Raw genomic sequence first — 22960 nt, 5'->3', positions numbered from 1 at the left:
ATGGACAAGGCAAGAGGGAAGGTGGCACCTGTACATCAGCCAGAACTTGAGTGTGAGCTACAGAAGAGCAAAAGAGGCAGGTGGAAGTCAGGGGAAGAGTGATGGAGAGATGGAGCTGCCCACAGTGGCACACCATTACCAGAATGTATGGCACTACTTGTCCTGTTTAGGAAGGTTTTTTTTTAAATAGGTGTAAAAGATGGGTTCCATTAGGGCTTCTCTTTTTGAATCAAAATCAAAGGCTTATATCTCTCAGCGCCTTGTCCTCTGTCCTCTAACTTAGTCATCTCACAGCTATAGCATATCATCATCGGCTCTCAAATTTTCATTCCCTAATCTTACTCTGCAGTGACACACAGCAATCCCTGCGGCCATCGAGGTTGCCTGGCCAACTGCTTCTCTTCAAAATCCTCTCACCGTCTATAAGCATAAATAGGCTAAGCACACATAGGAGTATGTATTTGCATGTGTGTCTGTCTGTCTCTCTCCCCCTTTTTTCTGACTCATTGCTCTCCCCTTTTCCTCTCCGTTTTATCTTCCCTTCAGCCTGATATGAGTTGGAGCTGCAGTTCTTTTCAAGCTCCTGCATTGGTTACCAAAATAATCTTTTTCTTCGTCAGACTCTGTCTGCTGCGCTTAGTTAGCATGACAGCTGGTTTCAACCCAATTAGAGAGCACTGATGGTGGCTGAAAGGGAGACTCTCTGTGGTGTTGTTATATAACAATTCACCTCAGAGACAGTGTCAGTTAATGCGTCTTTCTGCTTTTTCTGGTTGTGTGTGTTTGAAATTGGATATCTCAGCACAGTATTGCAACACAGCTGCTATCTATTTCACTATATATGTATTAAATAGCAATATGGAATTCCCTGAACATTGTGCAATTGCTTTTACTGCTTAGTTGATATGTGTTGTTTTATTACTTATCATTTTTGTACCTTGAGACAAGTGAAATTTATTTGACTGCAGAAACTGGCAGCATAATGCAGGTTATATATTACATATGAATGTATTTTTTTAGGTCGTGGAGTTTATTTGACTTCTCATACAGCACCCATCTAAGCAACTGACACAATGAACAACTCCCTGGATTTGTGCATATTCTGATACACAGGATGCGGAGATGCTACTCTGAGCACATTCACATTTGAAATCCATGTAGTGTAACATTTTTGGGGGCTGTTGTAGTAAGAAGTTGAAATAGTTATTTGTGAGGCTGTACCTTTCGATGTTCTATCAACTGTATCACAAGGTGATAATGTGATTCGGTCCCTCCCACACAAACATCTCGTTTAAAAAGGAAAGTGATCAATGCGTTAGAACATGTTTTGAAATGAAAATCATAATGCCATGAGACTCATGTGCATTTGTAAGTCTGTCGTCTGAGATCATAATGTGATATATGTGAACATGCAGGTGTGCAGAGCAGCTCCATAATCCATGAAGCCTCCTGCTCTATTTTTTGTCACAGGCAGGGGGGGCTGTATGCCAGGGATGCTGGTGGTGATGATGCAGTGGGCCTCATATCTCAGCTCTCCCCTTACTGTGCTCAAGGACATTCAGAGACGGTCACATGGAGAATGTGCTCGGATTCACTGTGGAGGGCAGCAAACTACCCTCCACTTGTTAGACCAGGAACTGTACATTAAGAAGAAAGTAGCAGTCATTTGGGCACCGTTTCATCATTATGTTCTTTATAATCACAGCGCACAACTAAGAGACCCAGCAGAGAAAGTACTAAGCACAATGCGGTACACACAAAAACCTAACATTAAGGGAAAGATCGATCTTGAAATGGGATGCACAATATTACATTGTACATAGTGTAAGTGAAGTGTGAATTTGAAGTCTACCCTCGAAATGGATAGAGAGAGATGGTGATAATTTCATGCAGACACAACTATAAAGTGTGAACCTTAGCTGTTTGTTCTAAAATTAAATATCTAAAACTTTCAATGCCATTGAATATAATAGACAATAAAGACAACAATACATTAGTTAAGTGTATCCACTCACGCATCTTCCACTTAAGAAAATATATGAAGAAAATACAGTTCCCCACCAACAAGGCAGTAACTGAGGAACTATTGAAGGGTAATTAGGTGTTAGTATTTCCATTTAATGTGCAAAAATGTCATTAAAATGTGGACAGCATTAATTAAAACATTATTAAAAAATTGACGTTTTGCAATATTACTGAATTCCACCACCACCAAATAAACACATTATAATTGATGCTGCTTCATTTGCTTTGTAATAGTCTTCTTTGTGTTTCTGCTTTAGTAGATTCCTCATAGTTTATTTTTGTCAGTAGTTGGTCATAAGGCTAATACAATATGGCATGTTGATCAGATGGCTGTAGTATCTGGCTGTGGAGCGTCACGTTTTAATTTGGATCCCATATGGTGTTCAAGTTTATAAAGTCCCATTAAGTTTAAGTAAAAAGCTGTTAATTATTGCAAAGCAGGCAATTTCTCCTTGACTATTTGATCAGATGTTACTCATTACTCACTGTCAAGTCATGGGGAGCACGCCAACAATTATGCAGATGAACTGGCATGTAGGCAGGGAGGCAGACAGAAGGATCACAGAGCAGGCAACATTTTAGTCAGGTGCAGATAGACAGATGAGCAAGATATCATAGACAGTGGTCAGACAGTATATGCACTGTACAAAGGAAGAGTCAAGGGTGGTAGTGATAGAAATATTGGCAGCAGAACATTTTTGCAAGATGCAAACAAAATCAATCACAACTCCATATCTCCAACACTTGAGGGAAGTACAGGAACAGTGACCATATAGGACAACTGTGCCTTTATTAGTTTCATCTGTGAACATATACAACACCACCTACAGCTCTGCTTGCAACTGCTCCCATTTTTACAAAGAAAAAGGAAATCAATTGTGTGCACATATGTGCATGTTAGTGTAACTGTCTGTGGGTTTACGTTCCATAAAAAGTAGAGCATCATTTGCTTTGAAGTTACTCAGCTTAGGCATTAGCAATGCAGCTCACCTCTATCTCACCCTGTGCCGTTCTCTTTCCATGCTTCCCTCTCTTCAGTTCGTGATTTTATATCACTCTTTCAAACCATTCCATCATCTGCTTTTTTTTAAAACCTCTGTCACTTGCTGTCTATGTCCTCCCTCTTCCTCCTTCTTTTCTTTTCTCCTCATTTCCCTCCCCCTCACATCTCAATCTTTTCCATGTCATCATAATTTAAAGATAGGCAGCTGCACACCAGCAGAATATAGCACCACCATGACCACCACCATTAGGTGACTTATATTGCCAACATTATAATGTGAAACTTGAAACACAGCCTTGTATGGTCAGTTATGAACAGATGTTGTGTAGTGAGCTGCAATATATAAATCATGAAATACTTCATCTGTACCTAGCAATGGTAACAAAGGTCTGGTACAACTAAAGGTACATTTGTTTGGACAAATACAATGATAACAACAAAATAGCTCATAAGAGTTTAAGAGCTGGTATCCAGCCGTTTTCCATGGTTTTCTTGATAATAACCATAATCACCTGAGTTCTTACATCAATAGTTACGGCACTGTACTGCCAAAAACAGTGCTTTTAGGCATTCCATATTTTCTTTTCTGTCTGTTTTAGTCACATGATATACACAGGAGTTAGTACTTGATTGCATAACCATTGCTCTTGATGACTGCAGCCATGCGTCTTGGCATGCTCTCCACCAGCTTCTGACATTGTTCTGCTGTCACAGCAGCCCATTCCTGTTGCACAAATTTGCTTCGTTTTTGGGCTTGTGGTTCTCCATTTTGCGTTTGATGATTTTCCACAGGTTTTCAATTGGATTTAAATCTGGTGATTGAGGCCAAGGCATGGTTCAAATGTTCTGGTTCTCCATCCAGGCTTTAACGGACCTTGCTGTGTGTCAAAGGGTATTGTCTTGTTGGAAAATCCAGTCATTCAAGGCAAGAAAGGGTTTTCCAGCTGATGGAAAAAGACTGTTTTCAAGAGAAGCCCTGTACATGACCTGGTTCATTCACCCTTCACACAACCACATTTGCCCTGTTCCACCCAAACTGAAACAACCCCAGATTGTCACTGATCCACCCCCATGTTTTACTGTAGGGGCAAGACAGTCTGGTTTGTAGACTTCTTCAGGCTTCCTCCTAACCAGTAAGCTGGCTGGAGTGGGCATCAACTGAAAATTGGATTCATCACTGAAGAGAACCTTAGCCCTGTCATCAACAGTCCAATCCTTGTGAACCCAAGCAAAGAGTAACCAGGCTTCCCTCTGCCTTTCGTTGATGAAGGGCTTCTTCTGTGCCCTGTGTGACTTCAGACCAGCTTCAAGAAGTCGGTTTCGAACTGTCCTTGCTGAACAAGTTACATTTTTGGACGGTGCCCACTCATTTTTAGGGTTCCTGGAGGTCTGACAACGATTCCCGACACAGGAACAGATCACACGAACGGATGAGTGCACGGTCATCTCGTGGGATAGAAAGATGTTTCCTGCCGTGACCAGCTAGCAATTTGGTCGTACCATGTTCATCTTGTTTTCTCTTGGTGTAATGAACAGCTGTCTTGGAGCTCTTCAGTTTTTTCACTACATTTCTCTCACTCATGCCAATTTCCAGCAGTGCCAAGATGGCTGCCTTTGTAGCTTCACATAATTCTTTATTTTTAGGCATTATGTGACAGTTGACAACTTCTGAGTTGTACTACGGCTTGAATGTAAGCAGGAAACCACTCTAGGCCTTTGTATGTGTAGTGCTGTTTATGATATGAAATGGCCTCTTCTATACCCTGACAATACAATTAAGCTTAAGCATGTCAAATAGGACATAAAGTATGATGTAATCAGCTGCATTTTATTTTGGTTTATTGTATTCTTTAGGTAATATACCTTTAGTGGCATTAAAATGATCAAGAAAGTGAAGAAAACAAGGGTGGTCTACTAATTTTTTCCATGACTGTATATTTGCAAATTTAATATCTTCCTTTCAAAAAACACGTTGGAGATAATGTAGAATAGCTTGCAGAGAAGGTGATCAGCTTGAAATAAACTTAAGTTTAAATTCAAACCCCTGTTCTATTGTTGGTCTATCTTGTGCCGCCAAAAACGATATGACCCGATGGGACATGAACACCGAACCTCTGGCTTTGTCATCTGGCATCTGGCAGCAGGATGTTGGCGGCAGAGATCCTTTGGATCCTGTGTTTTTTAGGCTGCAGCCTCAGTGGATCAGGCTTGTTCCAGTGCATCCCCGACATGCTCCATCAAATTTGAATCTGGGGAGTTTGGAGGCTGGGTCAGTGCCTTGAGCTCTTTTGTCATGTTGCTGAGCAATTGCATACAGGGAATGTGTTTGGTTTGCAATAATGGCCAGCTTGGCGGTATGTCAACGAAACATCTACAAAAATGCTAGAACCAAAGGTTTCCAAGCAGAACATTGCGTAGTAAAATTCTTGCTTTTGGGATACTGTTCATCAGTGCTCAATTAAGGCCTCCTGGCATCTACTTATGCATTTATTTTTGTCTTTTGTGATCAGCAGCATTATTGGTATGCAGGTGTTCTGGCAATCCATGAAACAATCCGTGCTTCTGTGCTATGCCAGCTCAGATATTCAGCAACTGCATCTGTCTAGGTAGATCCAGAATCCCAATTATCTGACTGATTGACTGCATAGATAGAAAAGATAAGCCAGTGAGGTAGAAAACCGGTAATATTCTTGGGACAGAACAGGTATACCAGCATAAGTGGTGATGGTGGGCGCGTCCCTGTCTCTTGCAGGTGGTCCATCTGGTGCAATAGAGAATTACCTGTGTGATGTAGTTTCTCTCCTCAGCCAACCTCAACTACACACAGACACACACACACATAATTTCCTGGGAGAACATTTGTTTGCTTTCATTTGACGGTTTTGGAGGATCTGGCCGGCACAGATGTCTGCCTGGCATGCAACGAGTACCGCCAACATTGATTGGACCTGATCAGCAGGCGAGGGAGGAGGACAGCCTAAAAGGCTGGAGAAAAAAAAAACCAGAAAGGGCCATACAGTCTTTCCTTGTGCTGTCCTTTTTTTTTTAGCTTGAGAAATTAAGAAACCCTGCCAGAACCACCCGCCTTTATTATAATAATCTGTAGGTTGTAAAAAATAGAACTTTAACCGTAGTTGGAATCACTTTCTTTCATCAGCTTTACAAAAATGATAAGCTGGTTTGTTGAGTCAGTATGTCTAAGTGACATTGCCAGTGCCGTCTCACTTCGTAGCCTTAGACAGGGCTGGAGATCATTAACAGAGCGGACTGGATCCTGTGGACTTACAGGTAATTGCTGCCTCCATCCTACAGATGTGTATTCACATGTTGGCGGTGACTCTCACCAACCTATTGTGACAAGGTCGTGGCCTGCTGTTTCCAAGCGCACAGTTGTGTTTGGTACTAATCCCATCTGTATCATCACGCATGATATTAGCGACTGGACACCTTGCTGATTATATTAGACTCACCAAGCAGTGCTTGCCACCAGCACAAAGAACCTGGGTGTGCTCACTGTCTCAGAGTTGCTTTTTTCTGCTGCTAGGTATTTTTTCAGTAAATTTCCATGGCTACTTCCAAACAACAGGCAGCAAATGTGCAGACAAACTCTATTTTGTATTGTGTCACCCTCTGTTTGTTAATTTATCTTTCAGTGTGCCAAAGTTTCTGTTAGGTTCTTACAATGCCATTGCATCTCCTACCTGACAGAAATAAACTCAATGCTGTGGCAGTTTAACTGCACAACATCAGCAAGGTAGCTTAATTATCGCCTACCTGCCTGAACAGCCACAGCAGAAGCCACATGTAATATGTTTTACCCTAACTAAAGGAGGTCTCAACAATGCAGCTAATGCTTTTGGCTGAGGTCACTATCCATTTACCTCATACTATGTATATAATGATTTTAGAACTTGCTATTCAGGCCTTTTACATGTAAGAATTCAGTGTGTTGTTTAAAGCACAGGCAAACCCTGATATCGATGGCATGACAAAATCACTCATTGAATGATGTCATAGTTTGATAGACTGACAGCCGAGCTATCAGCGCTGATTTTAGTGTTTGAATTTACAAAGTGTCTGCAGGTGTTGCTGCGTTATGGCTTCTTCTCACAGAGGCAACTGTTTGCAGTTTTAATATTGTGCAGTGCAGATGACAGAGACAAACTATAGTCACTGCAGCATTTAGGCAAATACAAAACTATGGTGCTTTGATTCCAGGTTTCCCCCTGACTACGTGGCTTGTAACAAAGGGCAGCCGAGAGGCAAAGGTTTACTTTGGATAATAATATTAATGATGAAACTTGTTTTGATTCATCAAGTGAGGAGGGGATCAATGCACGACATGCTGGGTCACTGATGTCACGAATTAAAAATGAAGGCATGCATGTAAATTACTGCTGACAGATCAATATTGTGATGTTAGATGTTTGTGTGGAAGTGGGCAGATTGTGAGAAACCAGTGACTAAAAAGAAAAGGCTGGCAATATTCAACTATATGTTGCTGTGTTGTGAAAAAAGTCTGATCCTGGTGGCGCGTGTTTGATTTGCCTGTGTAAGACCTCTCTCTATTGCTATCCAGAAACTATTAAAAAATAAATAAAATAAATGAGCCACACTATAGCAGTGGGTGACATGTTACTTTACTAAAATGAGACCTGGTGCTAAAAATAGTCACCCAAGAACAAGAAGTCTATTAAACCCCGTCTTTTTAAGTAGCTTTCAATTATCGTGCTGTAGAGGAAATGACTTAACCTGGCCCTTTTGAGTAAAACTACGTGCGTGATCTGTATTTAAAAATGTAGTTTTTCACTAAGAACAAATGCCTCAGAACGGTTAGAGAAGCCAGACATGAACTGTGAACACCAGCATTTTCCCCAATGCTAATGAATTGGTGCAGTACACTGGTTACAGACAGAATCATGTGAAGATCAGTGAATTGCAGTCTGCCTCCTTTACTTGCACTTTTCTGCAGCAGGTGCCACTTGTAAGGGGAGAGGGCAGGAAACATGGAGTCAGTTCATCAATACAAAACATGACGAGACAACAAGTGGAAAGGAACGTATCGGTGAGATAAACTGACTGCATAGGAGAGGTCACTTACTGTAGAACGAGGGAGAACAAGCGGTGAGGCGGTGAGATAGCAGCAGCGGCTCTGCCCATCCTCCCAGTGACAAAGCAGCGTTACGTTCTGCCTCTCCGCTTTGTCGTCAGAGCAGCCCCAGCCCCCCGCCCGCCCGCCCGCACACCCCCCCCCCCCCCCCCCCCCCCCACAAGAATACACGCTTCTGTCCCCCCCTCTCTCTCTCTCTTTCTCTTTCTGTCTCTGTCTCTCTCTCTCTCTGCCTCTCTTTCTCTTTCTGTCAGCTGGTGTGTCCTCAGAATGAGGTTAGGAGCACCAGTAGCAGCAGCAGCAGATAGACAGCAGAGGCACAGTTACTGCAGCAGCCAGGAGAGGCTGTCCTTCAGCCGTGCACCATCTACCGCTGCATTCACCTCTGCCCTGAGAAACGCGACGCTCATCCCTGTGCTCTCTTTTTGTTTCTCTTCTCGCTCCTCCCTCACCTTCTGTCCTCTTTGAATTCATCTCTTGAATTCGTCCCTCTCTCGCTTTCTCTCTCTCTCTCTCTCTCTCTCTCTCTCTCTCTCCCTCTCCCTCTTTCTCTCTCTCTCTGTAGCAGTGATGGGGAAGACCACCATGTAGAGACAGAGAGGCAGCGGAGGCAACAGCAGAATAGCAGCAATGGGAAGCCACACATGGAGCGGGTCTGGACTGCAGCCGTGGTGAGCCTGAGACCTACAGGAATTGGAACCACCCTCATTGCCCTTCTCAGGACCTGACCACTGGGGCTGTCCAACGCTTACCTGGATGCTCCTCACTTGTGTTTTCACGTCCCCTCCACTCCTCCTTCTCTTCTGCTCTCTCTCCTCTTCTTCTGTTTCTTCTCTTTGATGTTTTTTTGGTCTGCTGATAGCTGTCTCTCCTGAAACAGAGAAGCTGCTCGTCAATTTATCCCCCCTCGGATTTTTTCCCCCTTTTTAATTTCTCTGTCTACTTACTTCACCTACAAGAGGTATTCTTTTTTCTCCCCTTTTTTTTTTTGGTTGTTGTTGCCTGCTTGATACGTATTTTGGATTTTTTTTTTTTCTGGATGAGACTGAGCTGAGCTGTTGTGCAAGCTTTTTGTCTGATATATAAGCAATAACAAAAACTAATATAACTGAGTTGACTAGCTGACAACATGGGGGACATGTCCAACAGCGATTTTTATGCCAAGAACCAAAGAAATGAGGGCAACCATGCGGCAGGCTTCGGCTGCTCGCTCATGGAGCTGCGCTCGTTGATGGAGCTGCGTGGCACAGAGGCGGTGGTCAAGCTCCAGGAGGACTACGGGGGAGTGGAGGGACTGTGCAAACGACTGAAAACCTCACCCACAGAAGGTGAGTCCTCATGCTTGTCTATTCATGTGCATGGGTGTGTATGTAAAAATGCATGCTCTGGTGTTTGCTGTATGATGGAGCTCATCTTGAGGAATGTGTCCTCTGTGTTCTACGGAACATGCAGTTGATTGTACATTTTCATTGTATTTTTTTTATGTTGGATTGTATATGTACTTGGTGCACATGCTTTTTTTTGTCATTAAAGTCAGTGTTAAAAGCGCAGACATGCAGAAACCTTGTAAAGCACTTAGAGAAATGCGTAAGCACAGCATCAGAATAGCACATAGGGGAGGGGAGTCCCATTTGAGGGGACTAATAAAAATTTTTCACAGCCAGCTAGCGTTAGACCTGTTTAGTATGCACAGAAATCTCCCTGGACAGTTTAGCCTGCCTCAATCCCCCTCCCCCGCAAAAGCATCCTACCCTCCCTTGTCATCCTCCTCTTCAGCCAATCAGCCGTACCCTTATTAAGGACCTGGTCGCTGGAGCAGCATGGTATAGGTTTTGGTCAGTGGGATGTGTTCTGGTGTCTGCAGGTGTAGACTGGGCAAGAGTGGAATGAGATAGCATAAAAAAAAAATCGCATATCCATAAAGGTTTCCTATTGCTCCTTTTCAGTTTCATATCTAGGGAAAAAAAAAAAAAGTTAAATTAGTACTGCATGCAGGTTAAATGCCAAATATCTGCTTCTAAATATTATCCTAAGGGGCATGGGTGGAATAAATATAATAAAGCACGCTCTTCTTTTAAAGAAGCTGTAATAAATGCATAACAACACTGGCTGTGATGATGTCAGCCCAGTCACCTAGTGCTACATCTCTTATCAATTCTATCCATTTTTAATCCCTTAGCTTAGTCATAATGTCCATTTTAAACTTTTCAAATATGCACACATGATTTAAATGCAATGACTTATTCTCTACTACATATTGCATTAAGGCTTGATATTCTGTTGCATCACTCCCAGCCAGGATACAAAATGGACCTCTCTGGTAGCTACACCTGAGCACTGAATATTTATAACAGTGTGGAAATCATCCAGCTCCCCTGACATTGGGATCATTGATAAGTATGCATGTAGTGTCACCTGGGTGACATCAGAGGTACCCTGTAACCCTATAGGTTGATAGTCAAAGAAGATAGTGTTTCCTGATCTTTTAAAGCCAGTCCAGCCACTTCTAGGTCAGCTCCTGGTAATGCCTGTGGCAAGAAAAAGCCAGATGAATTCAGAGAATCTTCCCCATTACAGAGTTCAGTAAAGAGCAAATCAAAATTTGATGGAATAGGACAAAAGCGCAGATGAGCACTGACACTGATAGAGCACTGGTTGTTGCTCTTCAGTTTTCTTGGTAGACTGGTTCCATGTGCTGTACACCTGCACCCAGAATGTAGTTACCTATGTGTTCCCTTGTAGGTGACAGTGGGGTGAAGAGCTAGCATTTCCCTCAGGCAGCCAGCAGGTGAAGTCATTCAGGGGCCAGATGGGTTGTCAGGCTACAGCTTGGTTTCCAAGAAAGGATGGCAATGAGCTGTTTGGTGTATGACCTGCTTCATTTGAGATGAGAGAAAAGAGAAAATCAGTGGGTGCTGGCTGTACAACTGTTTTCTCAAGAGACAGTAGGGAGCTGCAACACGTTGGTCCTCCCGGTTGGGGAGCAAGGAGTTGTGAAATAGCACTCAGGACATTGATGTTCCTCCAGGGTTGGGAGGATGGAGAGGAGCTCAGGGCATTGACAGTCTTTGATGCTGTGAGAAAGGGAGAGTGGGAAGGTCTTAGGCAGACCCTGCTAGAAAGGAGAAGTAAAAACAGATGTATGTGAAACCATATTATATACCAAGAGCCTGTCCACAGTTTAGATATGACTGCAAATTCTGATCAAATGTGATATTAATGGGAACATGAAGCAGTGACTGTTAAAATATGCAAGCTTATGCTATATTTTATTTAATGCTACCACTTTTTTAGCTGTACACCTAATAGTGGCGAGACAGTGAATATTGCTCATCACTTTATTTGCAACATCAGTGTGAAACAATCCCTGCAGTGTTCCACTGATACTGGAATGAAACTGAATTTGAAGTAGCAATAAAATTATCATAACAGACATAAAATTATAATTTCATTTCCCCATTCTCATGAGCATCCCAATTAGATACAGGAACAATACATTGGATCAGTGCGCTAAACACTAACTCAGGATCACGGCCTGCAGGCGTGCAATAAAACTAAAACTATAGTAATTAAACTTATGAAATAAAAACAGGAATATTGTAGTGATTAACATGCTTTCTGGTATGGGAAATCTGATTTGCTCAACCCAGCATTTTACCGGTACTGTCTGCACAGTACCACTATATCTGATTATCTTAACACAGTACATAATCACAGAAGGAATCTACTTCAGGTATATAAAAAATGCAAAAAACATCTCATTTAAAATCTTTAAAATTCTTAGATAAAACAAATATGTGATGTCATTAGAGTTCCTTATTCCACTTTAGACTTTTTAAGCTAATGCTATTTGGGGTCACAGTGTAACATACTGGCTCTTTCTGGTTGATATGTCCAATCAGTAAATTAAGAATCATGAAAATAATAAAAGAAATGAAAAAAATAGACATAATCTAAATAAGATGCTCTGTTGACTAGTAGCTAACACAATTCTATCTCAAATGATAATTATTTTCATATGTGTCATTTACTGGATTTACCAGAATGCATTGTGTATTTTGTCCAACACTCAGCTAGATGAGGTGCTTGCATATTATATTTCAACATTGTCACTGGATTAATTTTTTAAAATAAATCAGTATGTTTTGCCTGGTTGGAGTCATCTCCTACTGCTAACATGCAGGACCAACAGTTATTTTATTTTTTTAATAAATTATTTTCTCTCGCAGGAACAATGACTGACTGGAAAATCTGTAACGGTATCTCATCTCATTTGCATTAGATATCATAGCTGTTGCTCCACAGAACATATGTTACCTTAGAAATATGATCATTGCAATTATCCTTTAGGATATTCTGCAATGCTTGCTGTCATCATGTTTACAGTGTGTAATGTGTATATGTCCCAGGGGCCAGCATCGGATGGTAGGAGGCCCTGAGCACACTTGACCTATTAGCCCCTTTATACTGTAGCCTGTACCGACTCTTTGACATGATACTAGCAGTCCGTGAATGGCCATCGCGCATTATGCAGCATACATGCATAATGGCTCCGTAAGCATAGAAATGCAACTGGTGAAGAGGTTTCTCTCTTGATAAATGCATTTAAACCCATCAGGCACAAGGACACTGCTGCACTGTAGCTGCAGTGCACGGAGTTGTACAGTTTAGGAGAAAAGGGGCGAAAAAGGACCACAATGAGATGTTTTAGAGCCTGTTTACTGATGATGCATGATAAACATTATGCATACGAATAGGAAACAGCACAGACAGTAGCCATGTTTTTACATATGTAAAGTATTCCTGGATTTTCCAGTTCTTACCTCTCAATTTTTATCAATAGCTTGGTTTCTTGTACTACATACCTGCACCCAGGATGTACTTACATGTTGCACTGTAGGTGACAGCAGGGTGAAGGGCCAGCGTTTCCTTCAGGCAGCCAGCAGGTGAACGGCATGAGTCATTCAGGGGCCATATGGGATGTCGAGATACAGCTTGCTTTCTGAGATGAAATGGCACGAAGCTATTTAGTATACGACCCCCTTCTCTTGAGACAGAAGAGAAGATGTTGGGTGGGTGTTGACAGTACAACTGTTTTCTCAAGAGAGAACTGCAGCACGATGGTAGGTTCCCCCCTGGGAAGGGAGCAAGGAATTGTGAGAGAGCGCTCAGCCATTCCTTGATGGAGAGGTGCTCAAGGCATCTATAGCCTTTGATGTTGTGTGGGAGGGTAGGAGGGTTCTTACCCAGACATTTGCAAGAAAAAAGAGGTAAATATAGATGTGTGTAGAGCTCAAGAATTGTCCACCTCACAAAACTACAGCGGTAACCTTTTGTAGGAATTCATGTAGCTGCTTGTAAGGACAAAATAACCATTGGAAATGTAGCAGTTACTGTTTTAACATTCATGTTTCTGCAAGTTTACACTAAATTGTTTTAATGATGTTTTCTAATTTTCTCGTTGTATCTGGTATTGTTCATAGTATTATCATAAAAAATGGAACACACACCAGAAGCCCTAAAAGGCTTCTACTTCACTGTCTGTAGCGCTGAATGTCAGTATGGCTTCAGTCACCACGATGATGGGCTGTAGTGCTACATGCCGGATAGAGATAGCACTAAATACTAATTAATGCAATGGGAACTTTTAAAAGTCAAAAGGATTTCAATCCGATTCAGTCCAAGTGTTTTTCATAACTTATATTACATTCAGTCTGGGACTGAACTATTTTTTTCCAACCAAATGAGATCTCTCAATTTCATACCTTCACCCTCACCTCTTTTCTTTCTAATATTTTTCTTTGCCCTTTATGATATCACCACGCCTCATTTCAGCATCCCTACTGCCTACGTCCCTCCACTTCTCTTCTGTCTTTAGTTCATTTGATCTGAGTCCTTGCACATACGCAAAACCTCCTTCACCACCTGCAAATCTCCAGCAACATCACCTGTTTCAAACCTCATGAGTTCATTTTGCATCTGTTTCTGATAAAGTCCAAACCAGATGCTAACTTTACTGGCACAAATCCACATCTAGTCGTCTGTGTCCTGACTAAACTGGCAGTGGTAGGGTTACCTGATAATAACAACAGCTACACCTCAAGGATCACAGCCATGTGTTTTGTTCGCTTGTTCACCTCATAGAACATTCATAGGGCTATTTTAGGCTTACATGGCTCTGATATACGTATTTGGGATTTTTTTATTTTTTGATACCTTGCTGATTATATTAGACTCTGAAAGTGAAAATCTAATTTATTCTACATAGACAACTGCAGCTTGTTCATGTGTGGGTATGAGGCTCCCACAGTTTAATCATCATTACACAACATGACAAACTACATATCAGGATTTGCAATTAAAAGTCCAAGGTGCAGGTCTGTTAACTACAACCCAGTTTCTTTTCTTTCTTTCTTTCTTTCAACAAAACAGGAACCATAATTCTTTTATTGCTGATAATAATGAGATGTAAATTTGATGCTGTATAGAAGCCGTGATTTCAGGTTTCAGATTCTGGATCAGTTGTTTTTATTTAAATCTTTTTGAACAGACGTGATTCAGAACTGACAGAGCCAGACTTGCTGTTTTCCCATTCCATTGCTTATGCTAAGCTAAGCTAACCGGCTTTACATATTTGTAAAGCAGTGTAAGAGTCATAATATCATCTAACTCTCTGCAAGGAAGCAAACATTACCAACATGCTGAACTGTTTCTTTAAAATCAAAACATCAAAATGAAGAATATATATATAATATTACTCTAACATCATATTGTGATTATAAAGCAACACATTTTTGAACATAATTCTGAAGCAGAATGATGGTACAGAAAGCTACAGGTAAACTGACAGGATTGGTTATTTAGGTTTGTTACCTATGAAATCCCAGACATCTGTGTTTTTCATCAGTGCACTGCATCTTCACGGTGCAAATTTCTGTTTTTGTCACTGATATTGTGTCTTTGCCCCTCTGTCTGGACTGTCTAGGCTTTAAAACCTTCCTACTTCCGATTTGTACATCCCTCTCCCTCCCTCCTGCTCCTCCTCCAGGCCTCCTCCTCATCAACTCCTCCACCTGCCCTTTATCTCCCATCCATCCTTCCCTCTCTCACCACACCTTACCTCTCCTCCTTCCTCTCTTCTCTCTCCTCTGCTCCCATTTCTATTTCAGTGTACTGGTCGGACGCTGGTATCCCAGTGGGCCGGTGTGCAGCGTAGCCTAAATAGACCTGCTCTACATCTATAACCTTCATCATCCCCCCCTTCTACTCTCACTTCTCTTACCGAGTCGGTAACAATGTAATAGTGCTGGAAAAGTAGCACACCGTTTTTAAACTTCTGCTTGTCTCCAAGCTATTAAAAATATATTTTGACCAGAATGTATTCCAGATTTGCTGTTGTTTAAATAGAGACAAACAACAGTTAATTTGGCTTCAAGCTGATCCGCCTCTAGTAATAGTAAGAGCACAGTAGGCTTTGATAAGTGAGAAAAAATATCTCGCAGGAATGCAGGTGACCATCAGTAGACTGAGAATAGATCCCAGAGGGAGAATTGTGCCTGTATTGCCTTTAGCAGCAGTTATGACAGTCTGGTGGCCAAATAATATATCGTACACGGAGCTTGTTTTTCTCAGGGGACGACGTTGTTGGTGGTTCTTGTGTAAACAATTCAATCTCTGCGGCAAAGCTCAACTTATTTATCATAATGTGATGTGAAACCATCGTCAGATTCATAATGCCTCCACATACACACACCACAGTGTCCCACACATTTTGTGTATCTGATGATTAGAAACAAGATGCATTTGCATTAATTTTTCCTTTGGTGACATTGCAATGATGTCAAGGACAGAGACATGACTGTGTGCGGTCGGCATACAACGCAGACGGCAAAAGATGGGAGCTTTGGACACTGGCGAGAAATAAGATGGGATAGAGGACGGATTGTCAAGAAATATGTTTTCCAAATATGTTTTCCAGCCAGGTTATTTCTTTGTGTCCGTACAATAATGTCAAGGATCACATGTGTGTACAGAGGCTGTTTCCCTCTGTAGCATCCAGACACTGCTGTGTTTCTCCTCCTGTTCATTCTACTGTACACACCTTCTCCCTATGTTTTCTACTGTTACCGTGATGAGAAATTTATGAATTCTCTGCAGAACTCAGGACACTGCCCCACTCCTCCGTCACCGTCCCCTCCTCTCTTTCAGTCTGACATTTCTGCGCCTTCCCCTTTTCTGATTTTAACCCCATTTTTCCTTCTCCTCCATTCTTCTCATCTGTTTGTCCCTCATCCCACCTCTCCTCCCTGCTCCCTTTATTTTATTTTATTTATTTTTTTACTCCATCCCTCTCTCCATCCCTGATGATCATACTAATCACGTCCTCCAGTCGCAGCACCACAAGCGCATTCCCCTCTGACGCAGTCTATTTAATCTCTGTCCCACAAGGGATCTCTCACATGGAGCTGCCATCTCTTTAATAAGGACAATTTCTCCTGCTTTGCAACTCCTCTGCTCCTCGTCTCCTCCTCTTGTATCCACACTCCCCTCTTGTTCCCTCCCCTAGTGACTCTGTAAAAGGGCTAGAAGAGGAAGAAAAAGAGAGAGAGAATGAAATAGGAGGCAGTGGAGAAGGGAGACAGAGATGGCTCTCAGAGGACAGATTATGAATGATACACAGCCATTTTGCTCGGTGAGGAAGCAAAACCACAATGTGGGTAGACACACACACACACACACACACACATATATATGAGTATGTGTGTGTGTGTGTGTGTGTGTGTGTGTGTGTGTGTGTGTGTGTATGTATGTACACACAAGAGTACTCACACAGGTGTTCTTCTACAGTATAGTAGCAATGACCTTGAGGCAGACTGAAGCAGTATTGTGGCACAGCGGTCAATCACTGTGCTAGCACTCCGTATGCAACATTAACAAGATGTAGCAGGAAAAGGAATGTGCTGTCTGTGCTGTCTTAAGGAGCGGCTCAGCTGATATATACCTTCTTTGGTTTTTCTTTAAAAATGACTGTATTTTGTACTGTGGACAGTCTACTAACAATAGATGGACAAAGAATTAAGTTAGCAGACTGACACCTTGAAGCTGTTCAGTACAAACCTGATTCCGACAGGAAATGAGATACATGTAACTATATATTGGTTAGAAAGCACAGCAGTGTTTCATAAAGGATCATAAAGGATCCCTTCCATCACTTGGTTTCTACTTCAAGACATCAGGAACTATAACCTTTTAAAAATTAGCTACGGTACTCACATTTAAATCTGCAAGCCTGACACTTTACTGTAACATGACAAGTCTCACTTGTTAAAAAAAAAAAAAAAGGAGATAACGGCAGCTTTGATGGCTGGACAAAAAAACTGAAAAACAATGAAAGCTTCAACCCAGCAACCAACAAGGTTTATGTAGCTTCCTGCTTACATATTAAAGCACTAATAAAGTTAACCATTCGCGTGCCTCATTGCAAAGCGTTGCACACTTTTTAATTCAGTGTAGATGTGCAGGTGTAGAAACATAATAATAGCTTGTGAATGTTTCCTCTGGGATGTATTGTGAAGTGCAATTGCTTTTCAAATACTCAGACTTTCATATGTCTCTAGAGAAGTTCACTGTGGGCTGTTTCCCAGACAGGGATTAAACAGGGCCTCGGACTAAAAGAGAATTTTTATCAATTAGATATCCTCTGAAAACCATCCCTGGTCTAGAATTAGACTTTTTTTTTTCTCTCTAGAAAAAAACAAATTCAATGTGTAAATTAACATCAAACTGTTTACATCAATAGTGGTCCGTATCAGTTACAAAGCCAGTGTGCTATAACAAATAATAACAAGTATATCATTTACAATGGAATTTGGCTTTGATGAACAAGAGAAGTTGATTTTTCTTCTTCTAATTTAATCTAATCTTAGGAAACAACAATCAAACAAGCAACAACAATTGTTGTGTTTGTTACGTGCGTTGTGCTTTCTGTATAAGTACATATATGCAGATAACTTTTTCCATTTAGAACCCTGTTTAGGAAGAACTGTCGCACAGACAGATACTGTGTGTAGACACACACAAGTGCAGACACACACACGCACAGATGCTGGACATGGCCAGCAGTGAAGTCAGCTGTCCCAAGAGATGCCTGACTGAATTAAGAGGACAGATGCCAAAAACCAGACTACTGGCCTGCTCCCATGGAGCCTGCTGCTGACTCACGACCGTATACAGTATGTCTGACTGTGTGAGTGCCTACTATAGTGTACAGATTGGTGTACAGTACATATGACTGGATATATAAAACTAAGTGTGAGTGTCTCGATAGATTCCAGATCTGAAACTGACCAATGGTAAATAAACCCAGTGCTGAATAAACAATTGTGAACTGCATGAATCTTTGGAGTAACCTTCAAATGTTCAGTTTTCAGTTCATTTGAAAACAGCTTCATACGACAGCTTTATTGCACATATAGTGAGTGTGCAGGTTACTACATTTATTTAGCGGCATCCTCATGACCCTGGCTTTAAATTCACTGGTGAATATTACTAAAACATTTTTATCAAGGCCACAAAATACATTTCCTTACTTGTGTGATTCTCTCCCTGCTGAGTATAAACATAGATGTTAGTTGGCTGTCTTGAAGGCCTGATGACAGTTCGTGCTCCAAGGCACTGGAGGGACAGGTGATTGTTGATTTTTTAAACAAGTTCACCACCAGGCCAGTAGATCACCTCCTTACTTTTTTCTGGTCTGCATGAAAGTTGTTCCTTAAATAAGTAATTTGTTTAAAAATTCCATGCCAGAACTTGACATCTCGAAATGTGTGTGTGTCCCAGGGTACCGTCATGTATCTGCATCCAGACTTGTCCTCTGAAATGTCTTGAATCTGAACTGGCTGGTGGAAGCCAGGAGTATGGATACCGAGTTGACAGGCGTGGCGATGCTTTCAGCTGGATATGCAGAGTCCGGGGCTATAACCGGCTTGTTTTTCTCCATGTCAGCTCTTTTTCCTGAGTTGACCTCACTCCTCTCTTTTCTCCCGCTGTGGGGCAGAACAAGGGTGTTACCACTGCTGCCAACACAGACAGACAGCATTTTCTTCTCAAGGGCATATAAACAGATACAGTCTTGAACCAGATCCAACCCTGCCTTGCTCAAGGGCACAGAGCAGCTGTCTCTCATCTTTGGGTGTATACCTACTGTAGAGCAGAATAATCCATAACAACCACGCCACGGCAGAGAACACAAGCAAAAACAGGGATACGGAAACTTGGAATTTTACCTTTTCTGAACCTTTAAAGCTTATACATCTGGGCCTTGCCCATTGGCGTAAAGAAAACAGAAGCTGAGCTCTTTTTATTCTCGCCTGTGAGAATAGGAATCCTGCTACAGAGATAGTCACACCTACCCAAGGGCAGAGGATCAAAGCACCAAACTCAAACACTGCCTGATGTGCATACACATCATTTCTGCCTCTTGTACTAATCTAGCTCTTCTCTTGTGACAGTATCATTCAGCATCTTGCTGTTGTATCCAGTAAATACATACAGGTCATGATTTAATGGAGTCTTTAAAGGGTAATTTGTACATAAAATGTAATCTCTTTTACACTAAATCCTCACATGGCATGCCATAATTGTAATTCTTTAAACAAAACATAACAGTTGGATTTATGGAAGACTTAAACAACTATTTGAATAGTAGATTAAAAAAACAAAACAAAAGTAAAATAATAAAGTAATAATTCCTATGAGTTATGAAAAGTCTATCCCAGCTGACTTAGAGTGAAGGCAGGGGACACCCTGGACAGGTCACCAGTCTATCACAGGGCTACACTTAGAGACAGACAACCAAGCACACTCACATTCACATCTACTGACAATTTAGAATCACCAATTAACCTCAACATGTTTTTGGACTGTGTGGGAGGAAGCTGGAGAACCCGGAGAGAACCCACGCTGCACGGGGAGAACATGGAGACTCCACTCAGAAAGATGTGGGTTTCCTCACCGGGATGCGAACCAGGGACCTTCTAGCTATGAGGCGACAGTGCTAACCACCGAGCCACCTTGCAGCCCTAAATATAATATCCATCCATTATCTATACACCGCTTAATCCTCATTAGGGTTGCGGGGGGGGGGGGGTAACATGTTGTTACAGTAGGTAAATGTAGCCCTGGCATCAGTGACTATAGCCTTACATTAGTGGTCTGTGGAAAAATCTACTGTGCAGAATACAGTCCAAGAATATCTGTTTAATGTCAGCAACATTAAAGGACATGCATCCATTTTTGCAGCAGATGGAGCTTTTTGGATGGAGTTTCATGGGCTTAGTCGCATTACAGTTCAATCAGAATGCTACTGCATAGCACAGGGAGAGATCAATACTCTTTCAACTCTCTCCTCAGAGTCAGTGAGTGTGAGCTTCTATTGCAACAGTCTGTGGTACTATCACATTTTTTTTTGCTAAATAAAGTATTATTAATAATGTTGTTGTTCGTAGGTCACCATTTAAATGTATTGTTCTACCTTTTCATCTAATTGCTGTTTTTTTCTTCCTTTATCATCAGCACCTAAACCAAACAGTATATTTTCCCTGCAGTTCCAGGCAGACAGATAATAAGGGACACATTAGAGTGTGTTGATTTCCCTTACCTGTCATGACTATTTCATGACTCTCTCTGGTAGTTTGAATTTTAATAGCTGTCCCTATTGTGTCCGGTGCTTATCTGAGCCCCTGGGCGAAACCAGAGACTGACACCCAGATGGGAGACAGCAGATAGACCACTGTCACTCTCCCTTTCAGCCTCTTGGCCCAGGATGCTCTCCCTTTTCACTCCCAGGGGGAAGGGTTGTTGACTTGTGCAACGGTGTGTGCACTGTGCTTGTGTGCAGCTACAAATGTTCGTGTACATGTGCTCCTTAATTGCTGTGGTCGGCTAAAGCCACAGAGCCAAATTTATAGAAAGATTAAATTTTTTTGAATTTGGATTTTTCCATTAGCATCTCATTACTTAACTGGGAGAGTATTTAAAATGATAAAGTCACTTGTGATTCAGACTATTATTTATAGATGGGAATGTGCAGTATGGTTATTTATGAGCGCTAAATCTGCAGTAATATTAAAGATGCCGAAATCTGCTTATATTTCTGCAGTTATGCATTCAGCAGCTGCTATATAGCTGCAGCGACAGCCCGGTCACACATGAGAGGAGCAGCAGATGATGTGTCCCTTCCATGTTTGCATGTATAAGAGACAGTAATAATGAAAGATGGGTTGCGTTGTTACAGCAACTGGACGGCAACAGATGTGTAATATTAATCAACCTATCTATTACTATTTGGTAAATGAAAATACAATACCAATGTGAGCAACAGATCATAAGACTGACATAAAAAAAAAAAGAAATAAAAGCAGGGAATTGCTGAATTTACATTGACTTAGCATTGAGCTGAATGCCATAAATAAATACATGGCAGACAGATTAGTTATGGATGAATGAGGAAGAAAGATGGATGCATGTTGATTGATTGATTGATTGATTGATTGATTGATTGATTGATTGATTGATTGATTGATTGATTGATTGATTGATTGATTGATGAATGAATGGTTGAACAGTCTGGCATTACAGGATGAAGTTACTGGCCCTATTACACTTTGAGCTTATTACTAAGCAGTTGTGCCTAAACATGCTCACACACTCTTACTGTCTCTGTGCTCTTTCCATCCCACACACAAAAGCATACTTCGCCACACACACAGGTAAACAGATGTCTCATTAATGTTGTGTCCACATGTAGGCCAGTCGGGCCAGCTAACATTTGAGTTCGAGGCTCAGGTGGTGGAACAGATACACAAAGAGACCAGCAAGTTCAGTAAAAGTTTCACATTTTTCTATTGTTTTTCACTTTTGGTCACTTGTGGCGGGTTGACTAAGCATGCATGCACACTGGGGTCCCACAGTTAACACCAAAAAAGGAAAACCAAAAAAAACAAAACACAATTGTCTGATTCAGTCTTTTAATAAGAAATGCAGTGTCTATCTCCAATTTCAAACTCACTTGTTAATACAGCTTAAGAAGAAATTTGGAGCGCTTCTCTACAAAATGCACTAAATGCAAACATGGCAGTGGCATGATCTTATTATGACAAATCATGCTGCCCAAAAGTATTTCTTCATTTAAAAAAAATAAATAAAAAAAAAGGTCATTGGCAAGCAGGACCTCCCATACCCACAGATCCGTGATACAAAGTGGACTTCATCCATGCACATCATTTTCACCCAATCAATAACTGTGTAATGAATTTTGAGAAGGACCATATGCACTGAAGCCTTCATTCCATATGAGTCACCATCATCTTGTTCTAGTTTTCCCCCTCCATGCTGCTCTTGATGTGCAGCTTTCCAGGCCTCGAAAAAAGACTTTCTGAGAGGTGTATGTTAAACTGTTAGGCAGTCAAATTCAGTGATATGAGCAACCTGTACTAACCACGTCTATTTTGTCGTTGTTTTGTTGTTGTTGTTGGCGGCTTGTAATTGTGAAGAGCTGCTTTTCTTACTAAGCATTACCTAATTAGCTTTTTCTCAATTTAATATTCTGAACCCTTAACAATTTCTGGGCATTTTTAACTCACATTTTTACTGACTGAGGGCTCTTTTTTTTTTCTTTTTTTTTTTTTTCTGCAATATGAAGTTCTGCACCTCTATAGAAACAGCATAACCATGGCTGGATGTAGGAAGAACTCTAAAATGTATTTTGTGCAGTGTGACACAGTGAGTTTGACTTCTTTGATCATTTCTTTGACCACACTCGA

The 22960-nt window shown here is 41.4% G+C and overlaps 1 protein-coding gene across 1 annotated transcript in view; it reads left to right on the top strand.

The window, feature by feature from the left end:
• Positions 1–9267: 9267 nt before the first annotated feature.
• The window catches only part of LOC103357515 (plasma membrane calcium-transporting ATPase 2), a gene marked incomplete at its 3' end in the record, with an annotated part of 42449 nt that continues 28756 nt past the window's right edge, over positions 9268–22960 (top strand). The window contains exon 1 of the mRNA XM_008282100.1: positions 9268–9466. Within this exon, the coding sequence (XP_008280322.1) occupies positions 9268–9466 (199 nt within the window). The remainder of the gene's footprint in view (positions 9467–22960) is intronic.

This window comes from Stegastes partitus, unplaced genomic scaffold (assembly GCF_000690725.1).
Source record: "Stegastes partitus isolate 25-593 unplaced genomic scaffold, Stegastes_partitus-1.0.2 Scaffold257, whole genome shotgun sequence".
NCBI classification, from domain to species: domain Eukaryota; kingdom Metazoa; phylum Chordata; class Actinopteri; family Pomacentridae; genus Stegastes; species Stegastes partitus.
This window is presented reverse-complemented; position numbering and strand designations above follow the sequence as displayed.